Here is a 25,830-nt window from a genome sequence, read left to right as displayed (position 1 = left end):
ATCAGTTCATGTATTTCTGCTTTCAATCACTTATGAACTTGAGTATGACTATTTAATTATTCTCTCTCAATTCACTGATAGCATATTAAATAGGGCAGAGCCTTGTGTCCAGCAGCAGACAGCTCCTTACAAAAAGACAAGGGTACATTATTTTAACTTCACTGAACTACGTAAAACTATCAAATTTTGCAATTTTTCCTATGAGTGCATCATGAAACATTCGTCAAATGCCATGTTTTCCTGCCCCTTAAAAAAACAGCATTTAACTAGCTGCTTCTTTCATTCCTACGCTGATAATTATGATATACTACATTTATATTTATTTTAAATCCCTGCCTGCAAATTAATAACAAAGTTATTTTAGCCTCATTGTTATCAATTTACCTACCATCAAGCCTCGCATGTTATTCAATAAAGAGTGAGTGAAGCATGTGCAGACATGCAGAAGCATGAATTTAAACCATGGTAAATTTGGGGTGCCTGGGTGACTCCGTCAATGGAGCATCTAACTTCGGCTCAGATCACAGTCTCACAGATCGTGAGTTCGAGCCCCACAGCATCAGGCTCTATACTGACAGCTCAGAGCCTGGAGTCTGCTTCGGATTTTGTGACTCCCTCTCTCAGCCCCTCCACCATTCCCACTCTGTCTCTCTCTCTCTCTCTCTTTCTCAAAAATAAATAAACATTAAAAAATTAAATAATGGTAAATTTTTATTAAGTCCAGCGAATTTAGTATTATACGGCTATGCTATCTAGTAAGACTAGTTTGAGATCACTTTATTTTTTGCAATTTCACACCAGAGAATAAAATTGCCAGAGAACACACTGTCATAAGTGTATTTTGAATTAAACGTATTAAACAAATCCACTCTTTCATCAGGGTGATAACCCAAGAAGGTTAATTAGCAATGTTTGCAGATGTGTGTTACTCTATTCTAACCTCATTCCTGAACCATGTGATTTGATAATAGGAAAAACTGATTCCTTAACATCAGTTAATAGTAAATACTATTACTAGAAAATCATTACTATGATTTTCATAGTAATATTGAATTGACCCCCAGGTCCTTTAAATGTGAACAACTTACCTTTCTTTCTGCTAAAAGCACGATTCATGATGATCAGCCAAACAGACGTTGAGTTCAATCACACTTGATATCCTATAAAAAAAAAAAAAAAAAAAAAAAAAAAAAATTCAGCAAAAAGAAACATTGACGAACCTCTTTTATGGAAATGCATTAAAAAAATTTTTTTAATGTTTTTATTTATTTTTGAGACAGAGAGAGACAGAGCATGAGCAGGGGAGGGGCAGAGAGAGAGGGAGACACAGAATCGGAAGCAGGCTCCAGGCTCTGAGCTGTCAGCATAGTGCCCGACACGGGGCTCGAACCCACAGACTGTGAGATCATGACCTGAGCCGAAGTCGGACGCTTAACCGACTGAGCCACCCAGGCACCCCGAAATGCATTTTAATCACAAAGTCTTTAAAATTTTTTTAAAATATTTATAAACAGTACTCTGGAATTCCCCATGAGACACTGAATAAATATAAATTTATTCATAAGAATAAATAAGAATAAACATAAGTACTCAATATTATGGGTGGCACAGCAGATAAGAACAATATCTCAAATAAATTTCCTCCCAAGTTCCCTAATCTTCTTGTCTTTTGCCTATTATACATCTACCATTAATTATATTTATGTGCAAATTTAAGGAGAAAGAAGATTAATACTTTTCTCTTAGCTTATAGGTAAGAAGTGTGATACAGTTTGGGGTTATTAACAGTACTGAACAAACTGAAGTCTTTGATTATGACAGTGGCAGTCATGTCCCTCTCCAACTAGGCTCTGCTAGGTGGCCCTACACCCCATGATGCTCTGGGCACTGCTGTCTGATTCAAACGAAGATGATGGCACCCTATCCCACTTTGAAACCAAGGAAGCACACGTGATGATCTCTGATTTTGCCTTTGGAATAATTTATCCCTAGTCTTGAAGAACACTTCACGTACACAGCAAAATAACTATGTTCCAGTCCTGTGGGAACTAAGAAGTCCAAAAGCCTTCCTTCATTTCATCCCATCTCCATCCCTTTAGTTGAAACTGGCAGAGGGTTGTTTGGCCACATCCTTAGTATTCTCTGCTATATGGATAAGCTGAGAATGTTCCAAATCTGTAAGTACTGTTTCTTTGTAGTTTAACAATTCCTTTTTCAATTCATTTTTTTCTTCTCACATTTTACTATAATCAGTTAGAAGGAACCAAGCCACTGTTCAACACTTGGCTTAGAAATTTTCTCAGCCAAATATCCAATTTCATCAATTACAAGTTCTAGCCTCCACAAAATACTAAAACACAAATACACTTCAGGCAAGTTCTTTGCCCACTTTATAACAAGAATTACCTTTTCTCCATTGTTCAATAACACGTCCTATATTTCCATCTGAGACCTCAACAGAATGTCCTTTACCATCCATACGTCTACCAACATTCTGTTCATGATTATTTATGTATTCTCTAAGAAGATGGAGGCTTTTGGTCTCCTCTTTTCTTTCTGAACCCTCACCAGAACTGCCTCGAGCAGTACCTTCACAGCAATCTCCACTTCTTTCAGCATGCACCTCAAAACACTTCCAGCTTTTACCCATCACCCAGTTCCAAAGCTGCATCCACATTTTTGGTTTTTTGTTGTAACAGCTTCCTACTTCTCAGGATCAGCTTCTCTCTTAGTCAGCTTGGACTGCCATAACAAAATTCCGGAACTGCAACACTTAAACTACAGACATTTTTAACTTGCAATATTGGAGGCTGGAGGTTGGAAATCAGGATGCCAGCAAGGTGAGGTTCTAGTGAGGGCCCTCTTCCTGGCTTGTATACGGACCGATACCTTCTGGCTGTGTCCTCACATGGCAGAGAGAGAGGGAGCTCTTGTTTTCTTCTCTTTTTATGAAGACACTAATCCCATCATGGGGGCTTCATGCATATGCTCTCATCTAAACCTAATTAGGTCCCAAAGTCCCCATCTCCAAATACCACTTTGGGGGTTAGTATTTCAACATGTGAATTTGGGGGGAGAGGGGTGGATACCAACATTTCATCCATAACTCTCACCATTAAGCCTACAAAGCAATAAAACACAACAGAGAAATTAATCTTTATAAAAAGTCATTTTTATAGTGAAATTACTACTATCTCTGTTCTGGCTTATCTGCTCCCAAAGAATTAAAAGTTAACAGAATTATAAAATATTATCACTAGGTACTGTTTTGTACACTTAGATAATGACACTATAATATCACTTTCTTACTGACCTCATACTTCATTCACTTTTTCATGATATGCCATTAATACAAGACAGGTAGAGAATATATTTTATAAACTAAAACACCAAAATGATTACGTCATTTATACTAACAATATAATATGGTTTCTTTTGTATAATATAAAAGATACTATTATTGGAAAAGTCATGATTTAAATGACTTTATTTATTACAATTAATTTATTTATTCATTTGGAAATCATTTATTAATCACCAGTGCCAGGCATTCAGCAAGGTATACAAGGGGATACATTAGGACAAAATATATTCTGTATCCTACCAAAAGTTACTTTTCATCTAGAAACTAACAGACATGGTTATTGATTGATCGATTGTATCCTGGAGGAATAAATGAAAATCAAAAACTAGCAGAAAAGATACATAATGTATCTGAATGTAAGATTAGATTTCTCTGGAAAAATACACAAAATTACCATGGAGTCTATTAATCAGTAGAGCAAATTCAGTATGTCTCAAGTAGACATTGTTCACAATAGCAGATTGTGAAATATAAAGATGGAGGTTAAGGGGTGCCTGGGTGGCTCTGTAGGTTAAGAGTCCAACTCTTGGATTTAGGCTCAGGTCATGATCTCCCAGTTTCATGAGTTCAAGCCCCACTTTGGGCTCTGCTCTGATCACGCAAAGCCTATTCAGGATTCTCTGTCTCCCTCTTTCCCTGCCCCTCCCGGCTTACACTCTTTATGTCTCTCTCAAAAAAATAAAAAAAAAAAAAGATGGAGTTTAATACCATATAATTTTAAATTTCATAAAATCGTGCCTATTTATTTATTTATTTATTTATTTTTCTTTCAAGACAGAGAGAGCATAGGGGAGAGGGGCACAAGGAGGGAGAAAATCTTAAGCAGGCTCCACGCTCAGCATGAAGCCCTACAGAACTTGATCCCCGACCCTGGGATCATTGACCTGAGCTGAAATTAAGAGTCAAACACTCAACTGACTGAGCCACCTAAGCACCCCAAACTGTATTTTAAATTAAGATTATAATATAAAGTCTCTGGAGACATATAGACAGGAAAAAACAACAACAACAACAATAACAACAACAAAAACCTTAACATGACTGTATAAGGTTCAACAGGCCAAATAAATAGAGGATAAAATAACACTACAATTCTATGACTCCAGAACACCAGAAGGATTTTCGCCTGTTTTCCAAACACAGATATAAATGTCAGTGAATATCAGATAGGCTGTTCTTATCATGTAAATAAAAAGTATAATTTCATTTTCCAACTACTTTTTAAATTTTTTTAACGTTTATTTATTTTTGAGACAAAGAGAGACAGAGCATGAATGGGGGAGGGTCAGAGAGAGAGGGAGACACAGAAACTGAAACAGGCTCCAGGCTCTGAGCTGTCAGCACAGAGCCTGACGCGGGGCTCGAACTCACGGGCCGTGAGATCATGACCTGAGCCGAAGTTGGATGCTTAACTGACTGAGCCATCCAGGCACCCCACTTTCCAATGACTTTTTAGCATATTTATTTGACCCTAGCCACTCTACTCTTCTTTGTAAAGCAGTTCTTTATTCCCCACTAGAGAATAAGTATGGTGGGTTTGTTCACTATGCCCATGTGTAGAGCACAGTGCATAATGCTAACTAAGTTGGCATTCAATACACCATATTCATGTTCAATGTATTAATAACATGTTTTAATGTATTTTATAGCTGAAGTAGTAAGATATACATTGTTATCGATTTACCATTTTAAGTTTAAGAAATATAAGTTTTGTATAAACCTACTTTGTTTCAGTTTACAGCATGATATAAATCTTTCTTTTTGGACAAACTTTTGATAAACATTGCTTCAATGGCTACTTATACATGGATGCACTATTGCCTTCTCAGTAAATAATTATTTCTAAATTCTAGCTAAACAATATACAGAAAGAATAGCTGACATAAATAACTTTTACAATTTTTTCCAAAAAAAATAGCATCCCAGAGTAAAAGTTATATTAGGTCTAAAGTGTTACTATTTAGATTTTCTATTATTTTTTTTTTAATTTTTTTTTTAACGTTTATTTATTTTTGAGACAGAGAGAGACAGAGCATGAATGGGGGAGGGTCAGAGAGAGGGAGACACAGAATCCGAAACAGGGTCCAGGCTCTGAGCTGTCAGCACAGTGCCCGACGCGGGGCTTGAACCCACGGACCGCGAGATCATGACCCGAGCTGAAGTCGGCCGCTTAACCGACTGAGCCACCCAGGCGCCCCTTAATTAAACATAAAAGAGTTGTTCAATTAAAAAACAAAAACAGAGGCTGGAACAATGTGCATGGCCATGAGTTGTGTGTGAGAATCCTCATTTACTTTCATACTCTCCAGGACTGAATACTGGAGAGCGTGTGTCTCTGCATGTGTCTCTTGGGGATATACTTTTTATAATCCTTTCTTTATACATACAGAAAACCCTTTGGGATTAATAATACTATATGGTATGATATGAGAACTTACACTAATTTCTTTAATGGTATATGTCAAAACAGAGTCATTACCATTCACTGACTAATCCAAACCTTCCTCAGAAATGTATGTTGCCACCTTCCCATATGTTAAAGAAAGCTCTATAGACTCATTTACACACTTCTACTTCTAACCAAGATGGAGTAACAGGCTATATTTATCTTACCATCTACAACACCTAAAAATTGAGACAAAATGTATGAAACAATAATTCTCAAGACTACGAACATCAGACAGCAAAGGAAAGCGATCGATGAAGGATGAAAAACAATTAAGGTAAGCCATACAATTTCCCCAGTTTAATACACAGAGATAGTTTCCAGGATATGGTGCAGGGAGGTGGAACCCAGTCAGATTCCAGCAACCTCCCTAAATTGAGGAGATTATCATTGCCAATGTGGTAAAACGAAGGTGACTAGTGTTGCAGACCAGAGCACTGGAGAGGCAAGGGCTCCACAGAAATAACTAAAGATACCTGCAAAAAGCCTTATAATTTGGGGTGCTTGGGTGGCTCAGTTGGTTAACCATTGTACTCTTAATTTCAGCTCAGGTCATGATCTCATGGTTGGTGAGTTTGAGCTTTGCATCAGGCTCCACACTGTCAGTGCAGAGCCTCCTTGGGATTCTCTCTCTCTCTTTCCCCTCCTCTCTCTGTCCCTCCCCTACTCGAGCTATCTCTCTCTCTCTCTCTCTCTCTCTCTCTCTCTCTCTCAAAATGAATAAATGAACTTTAAAAAGAAAAAGTCTTACAATTTAACTTGGTAATGACTACTTCCTAAGACTGAGTAAATAGTCATCCACAAAGTTCAAAGAGATTGGTGCCTGTAGCTCACTCTAGAGTCAACAGCAAGGAAGAAAAAGCTCATAATTTACAGGATATCAGTTACATTACTAAGAAGTGCCTAGCCTTGTAAATGGGGGAAAATAAAGCTAGAATAAATGCTGCTTTGGACCCACTTAACAACTTTTAAAAACAAGACCCCAAAGAATTAACCCATTTCCAAGTAACTTCACTATATCTCAAAGTTATGTTCAAAAACACTTTAAGGAATATAAAAATACTCAACACCAAACATAGCGAAATGCATAATATCTGGCATCCAATTAAAAAAAAAAAAAATCAAGCATACAAAGAAGTAAAAGAATACAATACACAGTGGGAGGAAAATCAATTAAAACTGATCCAGAAAAACTGATCCAGAAACATAGACATCACTAGATGAATTGTTTTAATATCCATTTTTTAAAGTTTATTTATTTTGAGAGAGAGAGAGAGAGAGAGAGAGCACAAGCAGGGGAGGGACAGACAAAGAGGGAGAGAGGGGGAATCCCAGGCAGGTTCCATGCTGTCAGCACAGAGCCCAACACAGGGCTCGAACTCAGGAACCACGAGATCATGACCTGAACCAAGATCGAGAGTCAGACACTTAACCTATTGCACCACCCAGGTGCCCAAATTTTATTTCAAAATCAGGAACTATATTAACAAAACACTATAAAATAACTTGGTATTAATTCATTCTATAACTTTAAACTTTTGTAAGCCTAATTTTTAAAAAAAGTTTGGAGCCAACAATCTTTTTTTTTTTAAATAGATCCAGCATATCGAGGTTTGAAAACTGATTTTATGAAAGAAATCCACTGATGTTTACAAACTAGTTCAGAAGAAATTTAGAGTGGCTTTTTAAAAGAATGGCAGTTTCCTGCTTTAAAAAACCTGCTGCCTAGGCTCTTAAATAAATAAATAAATAAATAAATAACTATTGTTATGACAAGAAACTTTATATGGTGTAATACTAAAATCTATAAAACAGCAAGTTCTGAATTTCATTTTTTCCTTACCAGTTTATCCTCACCATATTTTCCTGAAATTCTTTCAAGGTTAAAGTTTTAAAGAACGTGAAAATGGATTAAAACATAATCTACATAAACATAAGTCATAAATCACTTTAAAATCTCATTGCTCACCCTGAGATCAGAAATGATGCTAAAATAATGAAGCCTAATCATTAAGTTTAGTTCTAGGAAGAGAGACTAGGTAAAGTTAAAAAACAATACAAAACACAGTTGTTTCTCCTGTGAATGAATTTTTTACTCTCAAATGTCTTATGTGCTTTTTTTGAATATGTAATTCAGGAAGGTAATCATGAGAGAATGTCAGCCGGTTTTAGACCCAATATTAACCCTCCAGGTTGCTAAATCCTCTGTAGTGGCTAGCTACTGGAATGGAACTTCATTGCTTCTAATAGTTCATGTAGCTTCCAAAATCGTCTTCGGAGAATTCAGCTCATTTTTTACTCTTCTGGATCTACTTAGTATCCATTGTAAAGGTTCTCTGCTTGAATCTCCAAATTTTAAGATATCTTATAATATTCTTCTTTACTGTATTTTATAACTGTAAATTGCAAAAGTCTTGCTTTCGTAGATAGATACTTTCTAAGTGTAGCCAAGAAAACTAACCAGCACACAAACTGAGAAATTTCACATTACTAGAAGAAGCTACATGATCTGTGTTAAAGAGAATATTTATTTATAATTTGCTAAGAAATAGTGGCATTAGTGATTTCTGAATTTCTCTGACTTGGGATATAAATGCTTACCATTATTTTTCTATATTTTACAATATTTACCCATATGTCATAACCTTCATTAAAAATCCTTCGCTCTTTGAACAGATACGTTTTGAGACCACATTATGTGACAAGCATTATAGGGATGGAGAAGTAAAAATAAGTATGGCATGTCCCTCAAAGAATGTATCATCTTTGAGAAATAGGGGAGAATGGGTGTGGGGCTCTGCACATAGGGACAACCCCTTTTAGAGAGGGATACCATTGAAAATTAGAGGATGAAGTACAAATGACTGTCCTGTTCAAAGTGAAAGTTTCAGAGCAGACGTGACTAATCATTGCCCAGAGGAGCAAAGGTCAAAGGTGAGACAAGAAAGAATGTCCTGGGCAGAGGGTAGACTACAGCACATGTTGATTATGGGCATGGGGCTCTTCGTCACACTAATAGCCTCAGACAGCATCCACTGGCCTCACAGAGGCTCTCATCTAGGCTATTCTGTAACATCCTTGACTGGGAGCAGGGGAGGTCTAAAGGAAACACGTGGTTACCTGGTAATGCGGCCAACTCTTTAGAATGGCTTATATGCAAGAAAAGCTTAATATGCAAGGTCTAGAATACAGTTCTGTGCAACAGAATAAAAAGGGCTTGAATCTCCTTCAACGCCAAGACTGAAGTCAAAATAAAGGCTACAATGAATCAAAAAGAAAAAGGGGCATATAAAGCCTATCTTTTCTGACAATGAAAGCTACCAAATTTTATCCATTTTATTCTGACAGTAACACTTACTGCTTTAAGAGGATTTGGATGAGGTATATTCAAAAGTCACTTCCACAGCTATAAACCTCTAACTACCATGCAAAATGTATCTGGGCAATAATTGTGGCAATGTTGCGATACCACAAAATTCCATACAGGGACTGGGTACTACAGAGATACCCCTTGTATTTGGAGGTGGTGCTGCCACTCAGCACCTCTGGAATGAGGGTATCCGTGGGTCTTTTTGTGATCTTAGTGAGAAGGAAAGTTGGTAAACGCAGATAAAAAGGACCAGCCAGATGTCCAGGCCAGATACACCCTTTTCACAATTTTGGCTTCTGCAATCTTGCTTGCCTCTTGCATCAGCCAGCAGCCAGGAACCAGGAGCTTCACTATACTAGTCCCGCCCAACCCAGAAGCACATATGTATAAAAGATCAGTAAAATCTGAGCCAGATGCTCAGCCATTAGAGGTGACTCCACAGGGCTGGCACCTGTGTGAAGTAAACAGTCTTTTCTGATTCCCCGAGTGCATGTCGTCTACCTCTTTCTGGGCACTGAGTATTTGCTGTAACATTAGGACCAAAAGAGTGAAACCTCCAGGGAAGGAGAGGTATTGGAATTCTCAAACTGCCTAAGCAATGCCTTTTGCATGGGCATGATGAGTATCCCAATATACTTCAATAAGTGCCTGTACAATTCTGAGCTGCACTTTGGCAGGCTCCTAAAAGTCTGTTTCAATAATTAGATACTGAGAATTTTCATTAAAACTTCATTCAATGATCAATTAACTATTTGTCTCACTGGGTTTTCTTCATTATCTTCTGTCCTTAATGGGAGCTCAGCTACCTTACTCTAAAAATGAGATAATCCCACAGTAAGTAAATTATGCTCAGAGAAATATTTTTTAAGACAAATAAAACCCTGCATATTGAAACAAACATTATTTACAGTACACAGGACTCTGCTATATGTACACTAAGTGTCCCGGGTTTAGGTTCCCTTTGAATATTAGATTTTGAAGTATTTGGCGGAAGTCCTACTCAATATTTTCTCCATTTTAGAAAAAAAAATCATAACAATATACTTTTGTTCCTTTTTATTTTGATTGTACACATAAGAACTCTATCCTTTCACACCTGCTGTTTTGGTCATTTCACCAAACACTTTGATATCCATATTCTAACTGTGAGAGAGAACTTGTGGGATCCAATTACTGAGGTAACATTATCTTTGGCAAAATTGTCTGAATTCCTTTGAAAGACTAGAATAAAACAGCTTGACTACTCAATTAATGCTATCAGAGTCTAAAACTCAAGACTTTTTGGATTTTAAGACTAGGATTTGTAAAATATATACTGTTTTAAGATTCTGTTGATTTTTACAAACTAAAAGCAACAATATAAAAATTTTTATTTCAGTTTCAAATTTTCTGCCTTTCACTTTGTTGAAAAGAAACAGGCCCTGAATGGAGTCACTTTTGCTAAGCCCTGAGACTTAATACCTAAACTAATTGCAGTTTCAGCCTCTCCCAGTTGTGGAATTTTAAACTAATCAGTCCGGAATTTCCTGATCAGCTTTATGAGGTAATCTGCATGTTAAGACCCCCTGCTCTTCCCCCTCAGGGAAGGTGACCTTGCCAGAAACAATTCCTTCTTTTCTTTTGCTAATAACCTCCTTGTCCTGCCCATTGCTGCCTATAAAATCCTTCCATTTTGTACAGCTTCTCAGAACGCTCTTCTACTTGCTAGATGGGATGCTGACTAATTTATGAGTTGTTGAATAAAGCCAATTTGATCTTTACATTTACCCCAGTAGAATTTTTTTTTACTTGAAAGGGTTTTTTTTTTTTTTTTTTCATTTCAGTCTTTTGCTTTAACATCAATTGTTTTTAGATTGGTATCTTTACCAAAAGCACAATTTTTTTGTATTTACATTAAATTCTAACAAACAGTAATTATGAATGTGTATAGAGTTACCATTTTCATCATTTCATAGATTTATTTTAAGAGAGTTTTAAGAAAGTAAGAGAAAAAGATTATTTTTCTTTTACAAGATTTTAAAGCAGCCCTCAAAAGAAATCCTTTATCTTTTCACTTGATATCCGGAGTATCTCACAATGTCAATGGTTTCATTGGGAGAGAATTGACGGACAAGACATCTACCTAATCCTTGAAAACAGAACTTTCAAACATTTATACTGGGAAATCATGCTTTCTTTACTGTTAGAGGCAGGCTGGATATTACCACTGCACTTGCCCACACACAATGCTGCTTGGCCACAGCTAAAAATACATTCTGTCTCTGTCACTACAATCATACATAACCTATTTTTAACTTTACTGGGACTACAGTATTCTTAAATTCTCTCCTTCCTGTGGGTTTTTACCAGTCTTTCACATATAGCTGCCAAAACACTTATCGTCAAAAATCTCTTTATCACCATCCTGACAATGTTGAACTTACTCTAGCTCTGTGATCCTAGAAAATAACAAAGGTTAAGGAAATCCCCCACCCCTTTGTGTTTTGGAAATGAAAAGAACCACCCTTCCCCATATGATTTAGATAAGATTCAAGGCACTCTCCTTGTTTACTCAAGACAAGGCCAGACAAAGACCCTCCAAATTCCCATCCTTTGCTTCATAAATGATTAGCTGAGCTATATGTACCACTGACCAATCTGGACAAAATACCTGCTACTTGACTATACTTTAGCTAAACTTCTCTCTTTCCTCCAGAATCCTTAGCTTTGACCTACTCTCACCTTAACAAACTCAACCCTTCCCTTCATAATCTCTCCTAGAAATAGGCTGATGTACAGGGTAATACACTCTCTGGTCTGCCCTAATCACGCCACTATCATTCATCCCACCTTCCCACATCTCATTCTTTCTAGCCTTGTTTACTCTTCCTTATAAAAGAAAAGTTCTTTTCTGCCTAGCCTTTGAGATGCCTATAGATCTGTGGTTGGTAAATTCTCCCTATTACAATTTCCCCACCTCCATTTATTGTAGTAATCTTCCAAATAAGGCCTGGGGTGCCTGGGTGGCTCAGTCTGTTGAGCATCTGACTTTGGTTCAGGTCATGATCTCCCAGTTCCTGGGTTTGGACCCTGTATCAGGCTCTGTGCTGACAGCTCAGGAATCTGGAGTTTTCTTCAGATTCTGTGCTCCCTCTCTCTCTGCCCTCCCCCATTCATTCTCCCTGTCTCTCTCTCTCTCAAAAATAAACCAATTTTTTTTTTTTTAATTTTTAAAAAATCAAAGTTTCCTTACATAAGTCCTGATTTGCTTTTTATTTGACACTCCATTTGATCAGATTAGAAAGATTTCTGGCAACTAACCATAACCTAGTCACTGAACTAACTGAACTAATTTGAAAATTTTTCCTTTCAATATATCTACTCAAATGGAGCTATACCTCTCATTCTCTTGCACTCATGAATGCTTTCATTTCAGGATAAAATGATTGCAAGAATGTCTTTGAAAAGTAAGTGAATCGGAGATTTAAAAATTTTGCTGTCCTAGGGGCCCCTGGGTGGCTCAGTCGTTTAAGCATCTGACTTCAGCTCAGGTCTTGATTTCACGGCTTGTGAGTTCTAGCCCCGCGTTGGTCTCTGTGCAGAGAGCTGAGAGCCTGGAGCTTGCTTCAGATTCTGTGTCTCCCTCTCTCTGCCCCTTCCCAGCTCTCTCTCTCTCTCTCTCTCTCTCAAAAATAAATAAACATTAAAAAATTTTTTTTTTTAAATTTGTTGTCCTTGCATCCCTAGCATCTAGTTCCTTGTATAGTAAATATCTCATAAATTACAAAGCAATTTAACAAATTAAGTTTTCTAAAATAATACATATTTTATTGTAATACAAACATATATCTTAGCTTCCAAAATCTGTTGAAAATGTGTAACTATAAAAAATCTTAATTTGAAGATATTTTCAGAATTAAAAAACCTTTCAAAGCTGTTTAGTAATTGATTACCTTGTTACACATACTGCACACAATTATGATGAATTATACAAATAAAGACAGAACACCTTTTCATCAAAGAAAACATTAGAAACAAGCCAAAAATGATTAACAACCATGATCATTTTCTGACATAAGAAACAGAACTTTTGTTGGACATGAAAAAATCTATTGAAATGACATATGTGTTGAAACAATATAAATTAATGAACAATTTAATAAAACCATGCATATTTTCAGACAAAAGTTCCACTAAAGTCAAGCAAACAGTGTATCTGTTTCAATGCCAAAAAAGAAGAAAAAACTTACTCCAATAAAACATAGGCAATATTCTTTATCTAGGTTAAACTTTTCATAGAAACAAAATTCTAAGAATAGAAGGGAATGAAGACAGTATTTAGCTAAAGACAAAGGAAGAAATATTTGTAAATGGGAAAAGAATAAGAAATCATTAATAAGTGAGCCAAAAGGAAAATATTAGTATGGTCAGCGAGCCTTTTTGCTCAACTACAGACCCCAACAATTAAAACCAGAAATAGACAAGACCACTGAACTCCTACTCTAAAACCCATTGTGCTTATTTCGTATTGCACTTTCTTGAGGCAGTGACAAAGGTGTTTTGCCAAGACCAGAAGATTCCAACTGCCAAACCAGAAAAGCCCTGATAGCAAGGGAATGCCTAGAGGACAATACCCCACAAATCCCCTTCCCTCCCAAGATCATAAGCTGAACACATACCACCCCTCACCCATGGTCACATGCCCCCTGCATGGTCTCTTGCACATACCTGCCTTGACCCTCTCTCTATAAAACTCTAGGTGTCCATCTTGCAGGCGAGGAGGTCAGTTCGTTAAGGTTTGAGCCTGCCACCTCCCCTGGCTGCCAGCTTATAAAATAAGTTTCTCCCTTTCTCTTTTTAAACTGTCATTTCTTGAGTTATTGGCTTCTCTTATGATGAGTTTATCCAAATTTGTCCAGCAACAGTGTTGGCAAACCAAGCCAGGAATTATGCTTTGTTTTCTAAGTCTGTGGCTCTGATAGATCGATGAATACAAAATATTCATATCGATGGGTACAAAAATATAATGGCTAAAACTATAAAAAGCTACAATAAATGGAACTATATTACCAAATGGTACAACTCATAGCTGAATTATTGAGTTTGAAGATTAAATGGAGACACTCTCTTAGGTGGCTACAGAAAAGAGATACGTATATCAAAGAAATACTAAGAGATATAGAGGATAGAAATAAAATGCCAAAATCTAGATACTGGAATACCAAAAAGAGAGAAAAAATAAAAACAGAGAGCAGGGAATAGTTAAGAAAAAATTATGAAAAGAATTTTCACAGAATTAAAATAGACTATGAAAACAATGTCAAAATGAAAGTTTCAGATCCAGGCATGGTATAGTAAAATTAAGAATATTAAATGCAAAAAGAAAATATACAACATTTCCAGGCAGAAAAAGATGGCCTAAATAACAACAAGAACAAAATTAACAATAAAATTCACAATAGTAAACACAGGATGCAAAAACAATAAGTAAGCAATATTCTAAGCTATTCTAAAAGAAAAGAACTTTGTTTTTTGTTTTTTAACTTTTTTTTAATGTTTATATTTGAGGGACAGAGAGAGAGACACACAGCGTAAGGGGTGGGGGGCGGGGGGGGGGGGGGGGGAGAGAAAGATGGAGACAGAACCTGAAGCAGCAGGCTCCAGGCTCTGAGCTGTCAGTTTGAGCCTGACATGGGGCTCAAACTCAGGAACTGTGAGATCATGGCCTGAGCCATAGTCAGACTCTTAACCAACTGAGCCACCTAGGCACCCTTAAAAGAGAAGAACTTTGAACCATGAATGTTATATAGAGTAACTATAGTATAATGTGTGGGAGTAATACAGATATACAATGCTTGTGGCACCTGGCTGGCTTAGTCAGTAGAGCCTGTGACACTTGATCTCAAGGTTGTAAGTTCGAGCCTCACATTAGGTGTGGAGGTTACTTAAAAAAAAATAAAATCTTGAAGACATACAATGCCTCAGAATTTTTACCATTGAAAAAATAAAGTACTTTTGCTTTTTTTTTTTTTTTTTTACTGAAAAGGTAAAAAAAAATAATGAAGATACTCTTGGTAGTATTAAAATAAGAAGAGAAACAAATCCAGCTTTTTTGGTAAAAGATAAAAGCACTATAGTCTTACCATAAATTTTACCAAGGTATTTTATCCTAAAAACAATAATAGCTAATGTAGGAGTAAAAATAAAAAATGAAACAAAAAAAAAGAAAGAAAGAAAATTAGCAGATGCATAGAAGGATACATGGATATATAAATATAAAGAAAGAGTTAGACACATACACACATACACATACACATATCCATAACAATCCAGAACTGAAAATCTGAATACACATTTGCTACATAGTAGAGCACAGAGAAAAAAAAACCTGGGACATGAATTGTAGTTTAGTACTCATTGTTGAGAAGTTACAGATGTTAAAATTTGAGGGATTAATGTGAGAACATAAGAATGGAAATGTGTCCTGAGGGCAACTACCAGTAAGAGCAAAACTACAATATGTGCACTTTAAATCGGTCAAAAACCTTTATCTAGTTGACAGTAGGAAATGAAGAAAAATAAAAAACAAAGCACGCTAAGTAGAAAATATGCAATAAGATGGAAAAGTACAAGTCTACTACATTTTACATTTGGCTTTGGGAACCATATTAACTAATAACTTTAGAAGAAATAAAAGCCATAAAATATAAGAAAATATAAAAGAATATTATTCTGACTTAAAGTAGGGGAAGAATTTTTTGAAAAATATACAAAAATAAAAATCAACTTTATTACATCATAAACATTTCATTTCAGAAAAGGTCACTATAGAAAAGATAATAGACAACTGACAAATCTGAGGAAAAAAATTGTTTCTCTCTATAAATCTGATAAAGAAGTAGTATCTAAAATACACAAAGACTTTCTTAAAAAACAGTAAGAAAAAGTCCATAACCCAGAAGGAAAAGGAACAAATGATGAGAATTGCCAATGTATAGAACAGGCAGTCCAAAAGGCATATAAACAAATGCTCAAACCCATGAGTAATCATCAAAATACAAATTTAAACCATATTGTGTTATACTAATTTGACTGAAAAGTCAGAAAATTATATAATGCCAAATGGTAATGATGTGAGATTATAACAATGGTTCTATTTACATACTCATTGGAATCATCTGGAAGAAATAAAAAAAGTATACAATGTCAAAGATTCACTCAGTCCATTTATATCAGAATAAAGGGTCCTGGCTATATTATTTTTTAAGAACCCTTCAGGTAATTCTAATGTGCAAAAAGAGTTGAGGAAAACACAGTTACTTTACATGCACTACTGATGACAACATATAAATAGCGAGACTCATCTGAAGAAATAATGCTTAACAAATTGAATGTTCATATACCCCGTAACTCAGAAACTCCATTCCTGAGTATTCATCCCAAGGAATTCTCACAGATCCATAAAGGACTTCTGTGAGAAATCCCATTATTGTTTGTGGTGGCAAGGAATTAGAGGTAATCTTGTTGTCTATCACTAGCAGAAGAGAAAGGCAAAATGTGGTAGTACGCCACTGAACACTATACAGGATGATCAATCAAGAATAATAATTAAATAGGTACGTAACAACATGAATGGATCTTAACAACAGTGTCAACTGCAACAAATAAGGTGAGCCAGAGAACCCCCAAATTGAACAGCGCTTATCTGCAAAACAAAAACAGTTTTATTTATATATATTTTATTTATTTTTTTTTTTTGAGAGAGAGAGAGAGTGAATAGGGGAAAAAGGCAAAGGGAGAGAGAGAAATAATCTTAAGCAGGCTCCAGGTTCAGTGCAGAGCCTGAACTCGGGCTGGATACCATGACCCTGGGATCATGACCTGAGCTGAAATCAAAATTCTGACACTCAACTGACTGACCCACCCAGGTGCCCCCAAAAACGATTTTATTTTTTATTTATTATTATTATTTTTTTTAAATATGTCTGTTACTGGTGACAGCATCTTTTTTTTTTTTTTTAATTTTTTTTAACGTTTATTTATTTTTGAGACAGAGAGAGACAGACCATGAACAGGGGAGGAGCAGAGAGAGAGGGAGACACAGAATCCGAAACAGGCTCCAGGCTCCGAGCTGTCAGCACAGAGCCCTTCGCGGGGCTTGAACTCACAAACTGTGAGATCATGACCTGAGCCGAAGTCGGGCGCTTAACCGACCAAGCCACCCAGGCGCCCCCAAAACCGATTTTAAAAGAACAAACATGGGGGTAGGGGATGGGTGAAATAAGTAAAGGGGATTAAGAGCACATTTATCATGATGAGCACTGAGTAATGTATGGAAATGCTGAATCAGTAAAATGTACACCCGAAACTAATGTAACACTGCATGTTAACTATACTGGAATTAAAATTTTAGAAATACAAACAAAAAGTAACTACATTAAACAATTGACTGTCGTGAAGAGGGGAAAGGGGGTAAGGAATGGCATAAAAGGGAATAAAATAGAGGAAAGACAGTGGCTTTGAATAGCTCTGAAGACTATGATTATTTCAGTACTCTGTACCCACAATCAATATATAAATCTTGGTACAAGGCAGGCACTCTCTTGCCACTCTTCTCTATTTAGTACATGGAATCTTGTGGTGCATTTATGAGATGATGTCAGAGCCCTGTCCTTGAGTCCAAGAGAAAGCAGAAGCTCATTTGAGATTGGAAGAAACACATTTTCTATAAAAGTGAGACATCTAGAGGACCCTCACGGCTACTATGTTCCTTCATTTCTTGTTCTTTGATGCCTCACAGCAGCTGTTCAAATATTTTCTACTCTTGTCAAGTCATATCCTAAGGAGAAAATCTTGCCTCCTACGTTCCTGAAATGATTAATGTCAGCCCTTTCCCATCTCTCTCTTTTTTTTTTTTCTATCTCCACTAGTCAATTGGGTAATGGTAATTGCCCACTTTTTCCACTGTGTCATGTCCTCAGACTCTTTGTGGTATTATGTGATTTGTATTTCAAAGAGAGAGCTGACCAGCCTAATTGATGGATGGATTTTGAGTGTAAGAAAGAGAACTCAAGGACAATGACTACTTTTCTTTTCTTTTCTTTTTAACTGAGTAAATCATAGTGCCATTTATTGAGAAGGGGACACTTGGGGAAAGCCAAAAGACTTCTGTTTTAGATATGCTAGTTCTGAGATACCTATCAGACATCCAAGAAGAGATAGTGAATGATTGGATATGGAATCTGGGACTAGCAGGTAGGATAGGAATAGAGATATAATTTGTGAAGTAGCCAGTTTATAGATGATAAGGTCAGCTAGGAAGTGGGTGTAAACAGAGAAATGATTACTGAGTCCAAAGGCATGCCCAATTTTATAAGTTACACAGAATAAGAAGATCAACTACAAGATAGTTACAGAATAGCCACTGAAGTCAAGTGAAAATGATTAAAGTGTGTAGTTTTGGCATCCAAATGAAGAACATTTTCATTAAGAGAAGATTAAATAATATTGAAATGTCTATTAAGGGAAAGCCTGAGAAATGCCTACTGGTTTCACAACATGGAGATTATTGGTGACTTTTGCATCGTAGTTTCAGGGGTGAAGGGGCTAAGACAGCCTGACTGGTGTTGGTCCATGCGAAAATAGGAAGTAAGGTAGTAAAGACAGGAAGTAGAGATTCTCAAGGAACTTTTCTATAAATGGAAGCAAGCAATAAGGCAGGACTGAAGAGTGACACAGACTCAAGGAATAAACATTTTGTTGGGTACTATTGCACGTGTATGTATACTGATGGGAAAATGTTTCAACAGGAAACAACTGATGACACAGAAAAGAGACAGGATAAATGCAGGAACAAATTCCCTGAACAGGCATGAAGGGATATGGTCAAATCCATAAGCTAAGCAACTGTCCTTAGATAAAAAAGAGGCAGTTTGCTCCTATAACAGAAGGGAAGGCTGAGTCATCAAAACACTTAAAAATAGTAGTAGTAGTTCAGTAGATTTAGTGATGAGGAAAGATGGAATTTGTCTTCTAATTGCATGTATTTTATGACTTAAGAAGTAGGTCATTAGCTCTAAGGATTAGAGAAAATAAGAGAGGAGGACGGGAGAGGGAAGAGAAGAGCAGGGGACTGAGAATAGCCATCTTGAATAGAAGAGCAAATGGGAAAAAAAAAAAAAGAGAGAGAGAGCAAATGGAAGAGGCAAGGCTGTTGAATTTCTGGACAATTTTAATACCCTGATGAGGACTGCAATCTAAACATAAAGTAAGGCTAATGAACCTGGCCATAGGAGTTCATGTGTGCATATGTGTATGTTTATTCCAGCCACATTACCTACTTAAGTATGGAAGAATACATCGTGATAAACAAGAGTTAGGATTTTTCCAGGCAAGTAAGACAGAAAAGAGAGGCAAAAGCATCTTAGTAAATTAGTGAAACAAGAACTGCCTTTGACATTAGTCCAGCCTTAGAAACTACATCAAACAATTGTTTTTTCTTATCATAACCCTTTCTTGTAATTAACATGAATATTTAACTATAATTTACTGTTCTAGAAATATTTTTAAATTACCATAGTGAAAAAAACTTGTTTACAATTTAGTAATCAAAAGGGAAAAATATACACATATGTATATTCTGACACATTGTTTGTCATACTAACACATTAGCACCTAAGAAGTCTTTCTTAGAGATATTGTTATAGGGTAGCACAGGTAAGAAGCAGAAGGAAAAGATAAATTTTAGTATCCCAGTGCTTAATGTGTATTTCAACACAAAGGCAGATCAGTGACTAAAATGACTCCTATCTTTATCATTAGTACCAAGGGTTTTAAGTTTTGTACTTCCCCATTTTTTTCACAGGTTAAGTCCTCTAGCTCATTTTCAATTAGATCTTTTTGACTCTGATCTACAAGAGTGAACAGGTCTGGGCTAGGAAGCTAGTGTCCAGTTGAATCCATAGCTGAGGGGAACGAGAGGAAGGCTAAGAGCATTCAGGCATTTGTACCTACAACTAGAAAACCTCATATTTCTAATCTAGAAGATCTTTTCCTACTGGAAATCTTGCAACACCTATCTCTTTTCATATTTCTGGCCTCCACTAATGGAGTAGTTTCCTTTTTCCCCTTGGCCTAGACACCAAATGAAATGACACCAGTTTAAAAGTGATCTCTTCTTTTAAAAAAATTATTCAGAAAAAAAGAAAATAACCTACACCACATGAAGCTCTTGTTCTGTGTCTTCAAATATGCCAATAATTGTTAATAATTAGCCTTTGTTTATTGCAAAGCAAAAGGAACACTAAGAGCTCCCAGTACCCCATGATTTGTGATGAATGCTCATATTTTTGCTCAGTTCTGTTTTTTCCAAAGTCTTAAGAGAGGGATTTTGAGTCATATTTTCAAACCTATGTAGATGCTGATTCTTCTAACAGCATAGAATGAAAAAATTCTTGTAAACATTTCCTAGAAGGGCCAAAGATAGCCAAAAACCAGAGAACATTTTTTAGGATAAAATGATTTTTAGAGTAATAGCAATTTTAATATTTAAAAGCATTTATATTTGTAATTATATCAATATTCTTGAATTCCCACCATTTATTAGTGTCTTATGTATGTGTTCTCACACACAGAAGTATATAATATTTAATATTTCCATTGTGTTACTTACCACTTAATTCCGTAATCTCTAATATTCTTTTTTTTATGTTTTATTTATTTTTGAGGGAGAGAGAGAATATGAGCAGGGGAGGGGCAGAGAGAGACACAGAATCTAAAGCAGGCTCCAGGCTCCAAGCTGTCAGCACTGAGCCCGATGTGAGCATGGGGGCCCGAACCCGTGAACCATGAGATCACGACCTGAGCCAAAGTCAGATGCTTAACTGAGCCACCTAGGCATCCCTGTAATCTCTAATATTCTTAAAGATTTATTTACTACTTTTGAAATATACCATACTAATATATTAGTAAAATATTAACATTCTATCTATAGAAACAAAAATAATACAAAAAATAACAGTATGGGGGAACCTGGCTGGCTTGATCGGTAGAGCATGAGACTCTTGATCTCAGGGTTGTGAGTTTGAGCCACACATTGGGTATAAAGATTACTTTAAAATAAAATCTTTAAAAATCAAAACAAAATAAAAAAACAAAGAAAAATAACAACATGGGTTACTTTGGACTAGAGATTCTTACATGGGGAGCAACTTTCACGCAAGAAGCAGGGCATACATCACAATGTCAGCAGTGGGGATGAGGCAGGAAGTGTAGCATATATTGTTTTGAAACATTTAACAGTGTATAGTATGTTCATTGGAGAAAATTCAAGAAAGAAGCTCTAGAAAATCTTGGTTGGTAAGAACCACAGAAGATAACATGGGAAAATACTTTTAAGTAAGGTGGGTTTAAAAAGTTCATAAATATGTTCAGGTAAAACACAATCTCTTTCTATTCTTTGGCATTTTTAATATTTAACAAGAGGATTTGGACCTTGTAATGTGTGTCCATCTCATTTTGTATTTTTATATTATAAAATTGCCATCAGACACAATCCTCAAAAGCTAGTTCTGCTCTTGGGCCAGTGGTCTGCAGGTGAAAAGCCTCCTCATTCTGTAATTTCTCTGCCAAAATACACACTTGCTTCTGGATCTGTTGCTTGTTTTCGTTTCATTATCCTTAACTTATAAAAAGAAGAATGACAAAAGCATCAGCTTCAGATTTTGAGACAACCAGACAGAGAAAAAAAATCAAGTCTGTCTTGGAATAAGAAAACTGGTTGGTCCCTAGTCTTCTTTTATTTAGAAAGCTAATTGTGTTTAATAGAAAATATTAAATACTGTAGTGTATACACTTACTTTTAATGACCCCACCCCAAATTATCAAAATACTCAAATAACGACAAAACACTCCATGCTAATTCTACACATCTTTATTTTAAAATTTTTGCCTCATCTATTAGAGAAACAGTGTATTTTAAATATAATACCATCATAAATTGAAGTATATCTATCTTTGCTTTTAGTTCTAAAACTTAATTTATTGTATACAGATGCGTTTCTATATGTGTAGAAACCAAGCACTTCAATGTATTTGAATTGCTTTGATGCAATTTATTTAATTATTCATTTATTAAAGTTTATTTATTTATTTTGAGAGAGAGAGAGAGAGAGAGGGAGAGTGTGAGCAAGGGAATGGCAGAGAGAGAGAGAGGGAGAAGGAGAGAATCCCAGGCAGGCTTCATGCTGCGAAAGTAGAGCCCTGCACAGGGCTTGATCCCATGAACCTAACCGTAAGACCCTAACCTGAGCTGAAATCAAGAGTCTGAAGCTCAATGCACTGAGCTACCCAGGTGCCCCTGCATTGATGCAATTTAAAATTTACTCCTCCTTCTCCTAGCACACCCTAGAAAGGATATCAAAGAGAAGATAAAACTGAGCAGAGATCAGAGAGAAATTTCCTAATGACCTTCTTACGAAGTGCAGAGCAAAGAACACTTTACAAACATTGTGTTTTCAGTTACAGTATTAATATTGAAAATAATAATGACAAGAAGCTGAAGTTAAAAAAAAAGCATTTTTTAAAAATTATGGGAATATTAGCAAAGTGTACACACATTTTAAGTGCTAGAAACTATCCACTTAACTCATTTAACAGAATCATAAGCAGATAATCATTATGTAGTAATATACATGCAGTACACACACCATTACAAAGAAGTCCTGTCTTGGTGGAGGTGAAATCAAAACTTTCTTTTAAAGAGAAACAAATTTGGAATTTTCTCATGTTTCCCAGTGCTTTTTTTTTCTATTAACATTCTGTTCTCATAATGTAAACCGTATGTGACAATACACAGCCCAGCTCATTCCTTTAACATTACGCAAATGTGCTCACTCAGCAGTCCAAAAAAATAACGGAATTGTTGTGAATGTCTTTGATCATTTCTATGCCAATGTTGGTCAGGTAAAGTAAAACAACAGTGTGTCCTTCTATGAAATACATTGTGTTTTTTAGATCATAAATGGTTAAGAAAAATTCAGTAGAGAAGTAGCTCTTTAAAAAATTCAAATTGAGGAAACATTAACCAAAATACAGTGTTAATAGTTTAGACACCAGCGCTGCTTTAAGCTAAAACTAGTCACTAAGATTTGCAGTTTAAATGAGTTCATACACTCATTTACTAACTGAATAGTTTCCCACCTGGTGAAGGTAAAACCTCTCACTTGCTCACTTGCTTGGGGAAAGTCAGGAACTGAGAGGGGGTAAGGCTGCTGAAGCTTAATGATTTTCAGCTGTGAGCCAGATGGTGCTTCAGACTAAATGGAAAACCTTTTGAACAGTCAAGTCGCAGCTCCTGAAACATGGAGGGATGCTGCCTTCCCTTCTGCTGGGTCCCCTCCTGTGGGCTACAGAAGAGCACTTCCTTCTGAAAATTTAGTAAATCCAATCATACCTACTAAACAGAAAACATCTTTGGCTTACAAAACAAATTTCATGTCCTAATTTCTTCTATTTCTTTTATATTAAGTAAAACATTCTAAATCAAAGAGAATTAAAGAAAATTGTAGTAATTCATCTTGATCTACAGGACGCACTAAAATTTTAGCACTTGAGGAAAATATGTAATTGCACATACACACACATATGTAATATGTATATATTTATAGTAATCATAAAAACACTACTTGTTTACAAATAAAGGGGTCACTATTTGTGCAGCCAACAACTTTCCTCCATCTAGTTATTCCAGGTCACTATTACTTCTCTAATTCAAAATATGGACTAGAAATGCTTCAAAAATAGAACTCTGTGTGTGTATGTATATGTGTGTGTGTGTATAAATTAACTGTATTACACACAATGTTTCAATTTTATTCATCAAGAACCAATAAACAAGATTTTAAATCTTAAGATGAAAAACAGTAATTAGACAATAAATAAGTGTGAATCTGAGAGAAAGCTCCCTACTTTCTCTACTAAAGCAGAATTGTTTTTGTCCTAATTCTATAAATCCTAAATCACCTGGTATAATGCCAGAAATATGGTGCAGAATCACTAAAATGTCATTCTAAATGGTGTTGATGATTATAATGTAATACATTCTTTTGGCATTTTCTTTTATCATTATATTATTACCTATGTATTTATTTATATATTATAATATTATTTTTGGCAATCAAGTTATATGTATTAATATAGAAGCCATATATTGCAACATTGGTTAGATTTTATAGAAATTGAATTAGCTGAAGTCCAAATGTATACTATTAGAAAAGGAGAAGGAAACATAAGACAATCAGAAGGACTAAAATCTGAATGGGCAAAAAAATGAATAAATTCTATAGAAGCCATTTAAATTACTCCTACCCTCTACTTCCTTTAAAGTTCAAGCAAAACCAATTTCTCACTGAATTTGCCAATAATGTGGCAATAATTCACTTTTGGTCATACTCTCCTACAACCCTTCCAATGCATTATTTCCAGGCATGATTCCAAGACTCCAAATCCTAGAGAAGCAATGGGAATTGCTTTCTCAACTTTGCATTAGCAGAAATGTATTCTCATTTGGAAGGTCTACAGCAGAAATATCTACTTCAATTTTCCAGCTTTATCATTGTGCTGCATACCCTATTCTGCAGTCCTCAACCCATGGAAGCCATGCTAACTCACAATGCTCATGCTATCTGTATTCTGATACTATTATTTGTTGAGTTCCATAATATTGTTATTAGAAGTATATTTACCATCCAATTAGCATTCATTTTATACAATTCCTTCAGTAAGAAAAATACATATATGTATTGGGGAGGCAAGCCAAAGCTGAGAATCATAGAGAGATATTCAACTGGGGGAGGAGAGGAATACTAAGAAATTATGGATAAAGGAAGAAGGAAAAACAATGAAACAGATTTCCTACCCCTGAGGTTAGCTTTACTACATAACAAGACAAATGAAAGCAGAGCTCCTATAGGACTAACATATTTTGCCAGTCAAATACTCTGACTCTCTGCAAGGCCAGGGAAGATGGGGTGGAAGGAGACAATTTAAGAATAATGTGTGATTCCACAAACATCTACTGTGTGCCTATTTTGTGTCAGGCTCTGCATATCTACCTAGGTGCTTTCAGATATTTCTCATTTAATACAGTTATTCTCTGAAGCAGGTAATATTACCTTCAATTCATAGATGAGCATACAGTGGCCCAGGTTATAGTGTAGGTTATAAATATTCCCCAAGATCACACAGCTGGTAACAGACACAGTAAATATCTAACCCCAGGTCTTTAAATGACAAGTTCAAGAGACTTTTACACTATATTACAAATATCATATAAACACATCTCATGATATGTTTCTAAAGGAAGATGAATTTACCAAGTAAAGCATTTCAGTGTGTGTGTGTGTGTGTGTGTGTGTGTGTGTGTGTGTGTGATGTGGGAAACAGTTTTTTGGATAATGTAGTAGAACTAAAGTTGAGGTTGCAAAAAATGAAAATAATATGGGTCCTGATGGATTGTAATAGTTAAAGAGGTATTTAAATATTTCTTAAAACCAGGTAATGTTACTTTTACCTATGCTGTCCTTTGTCCATCTTTTAGATAGATAAGCTTTGTATCACAGAGCTTCTGGGATGCTCATAATTTTTTCTTTGACCACTATAAAAGGCCAGTAC

The 25,830-nt window shown here is 35.8% G+C and overlaps 1 protein-coding gene across 6 annotated transcripts in view; it reads right to left on the bottom strand.

Annotated features, from left to right (window-relative positions):
- The window catches only part of GULP1 (GULP PTB domain containing engulfment adaptor 1), a 273,910-nt gene that overhangs the window by 104,203 nt on the left and 143,877 nt on the right, over nucleotides 1–25,830 (bottom strand). For all 6 annotated transcript variants that reach the window (XM_042949408.1, XM_042949414.1, XM_042949412.1 and 3 more), the window contains one exon: nucleotides 1,089–1,160. In XM_042949408.1, coding sequence (XP_042805342.1) covers nucleotides 1,089–1,116 — 28 coding nt within the window. In that variant the 5' untranslated portion in view covers nucleotides 1,117–1,160. The remainder of the gene's footprint in view (nucleotides 1–1,088; nucleotides 1,161–25,830) is intronic.

This window comes from Panthera leo, chromosome C1 (genome assembly GCF_018350215.1).
Source record: "Panthera leo isolate Ple1 chromosome C1, P.leo_Ple1_pat1.1, whole genome shotgun sequence".
Lineage (NCBI taxonomy): Eukaryota > Metazoa > Chordata > Mammalia > Carnivora > Felidae > Panthera > Panthera leo.
This window is presented reverse-complemented; position numbering and strand designations above follow the sequence as displayed.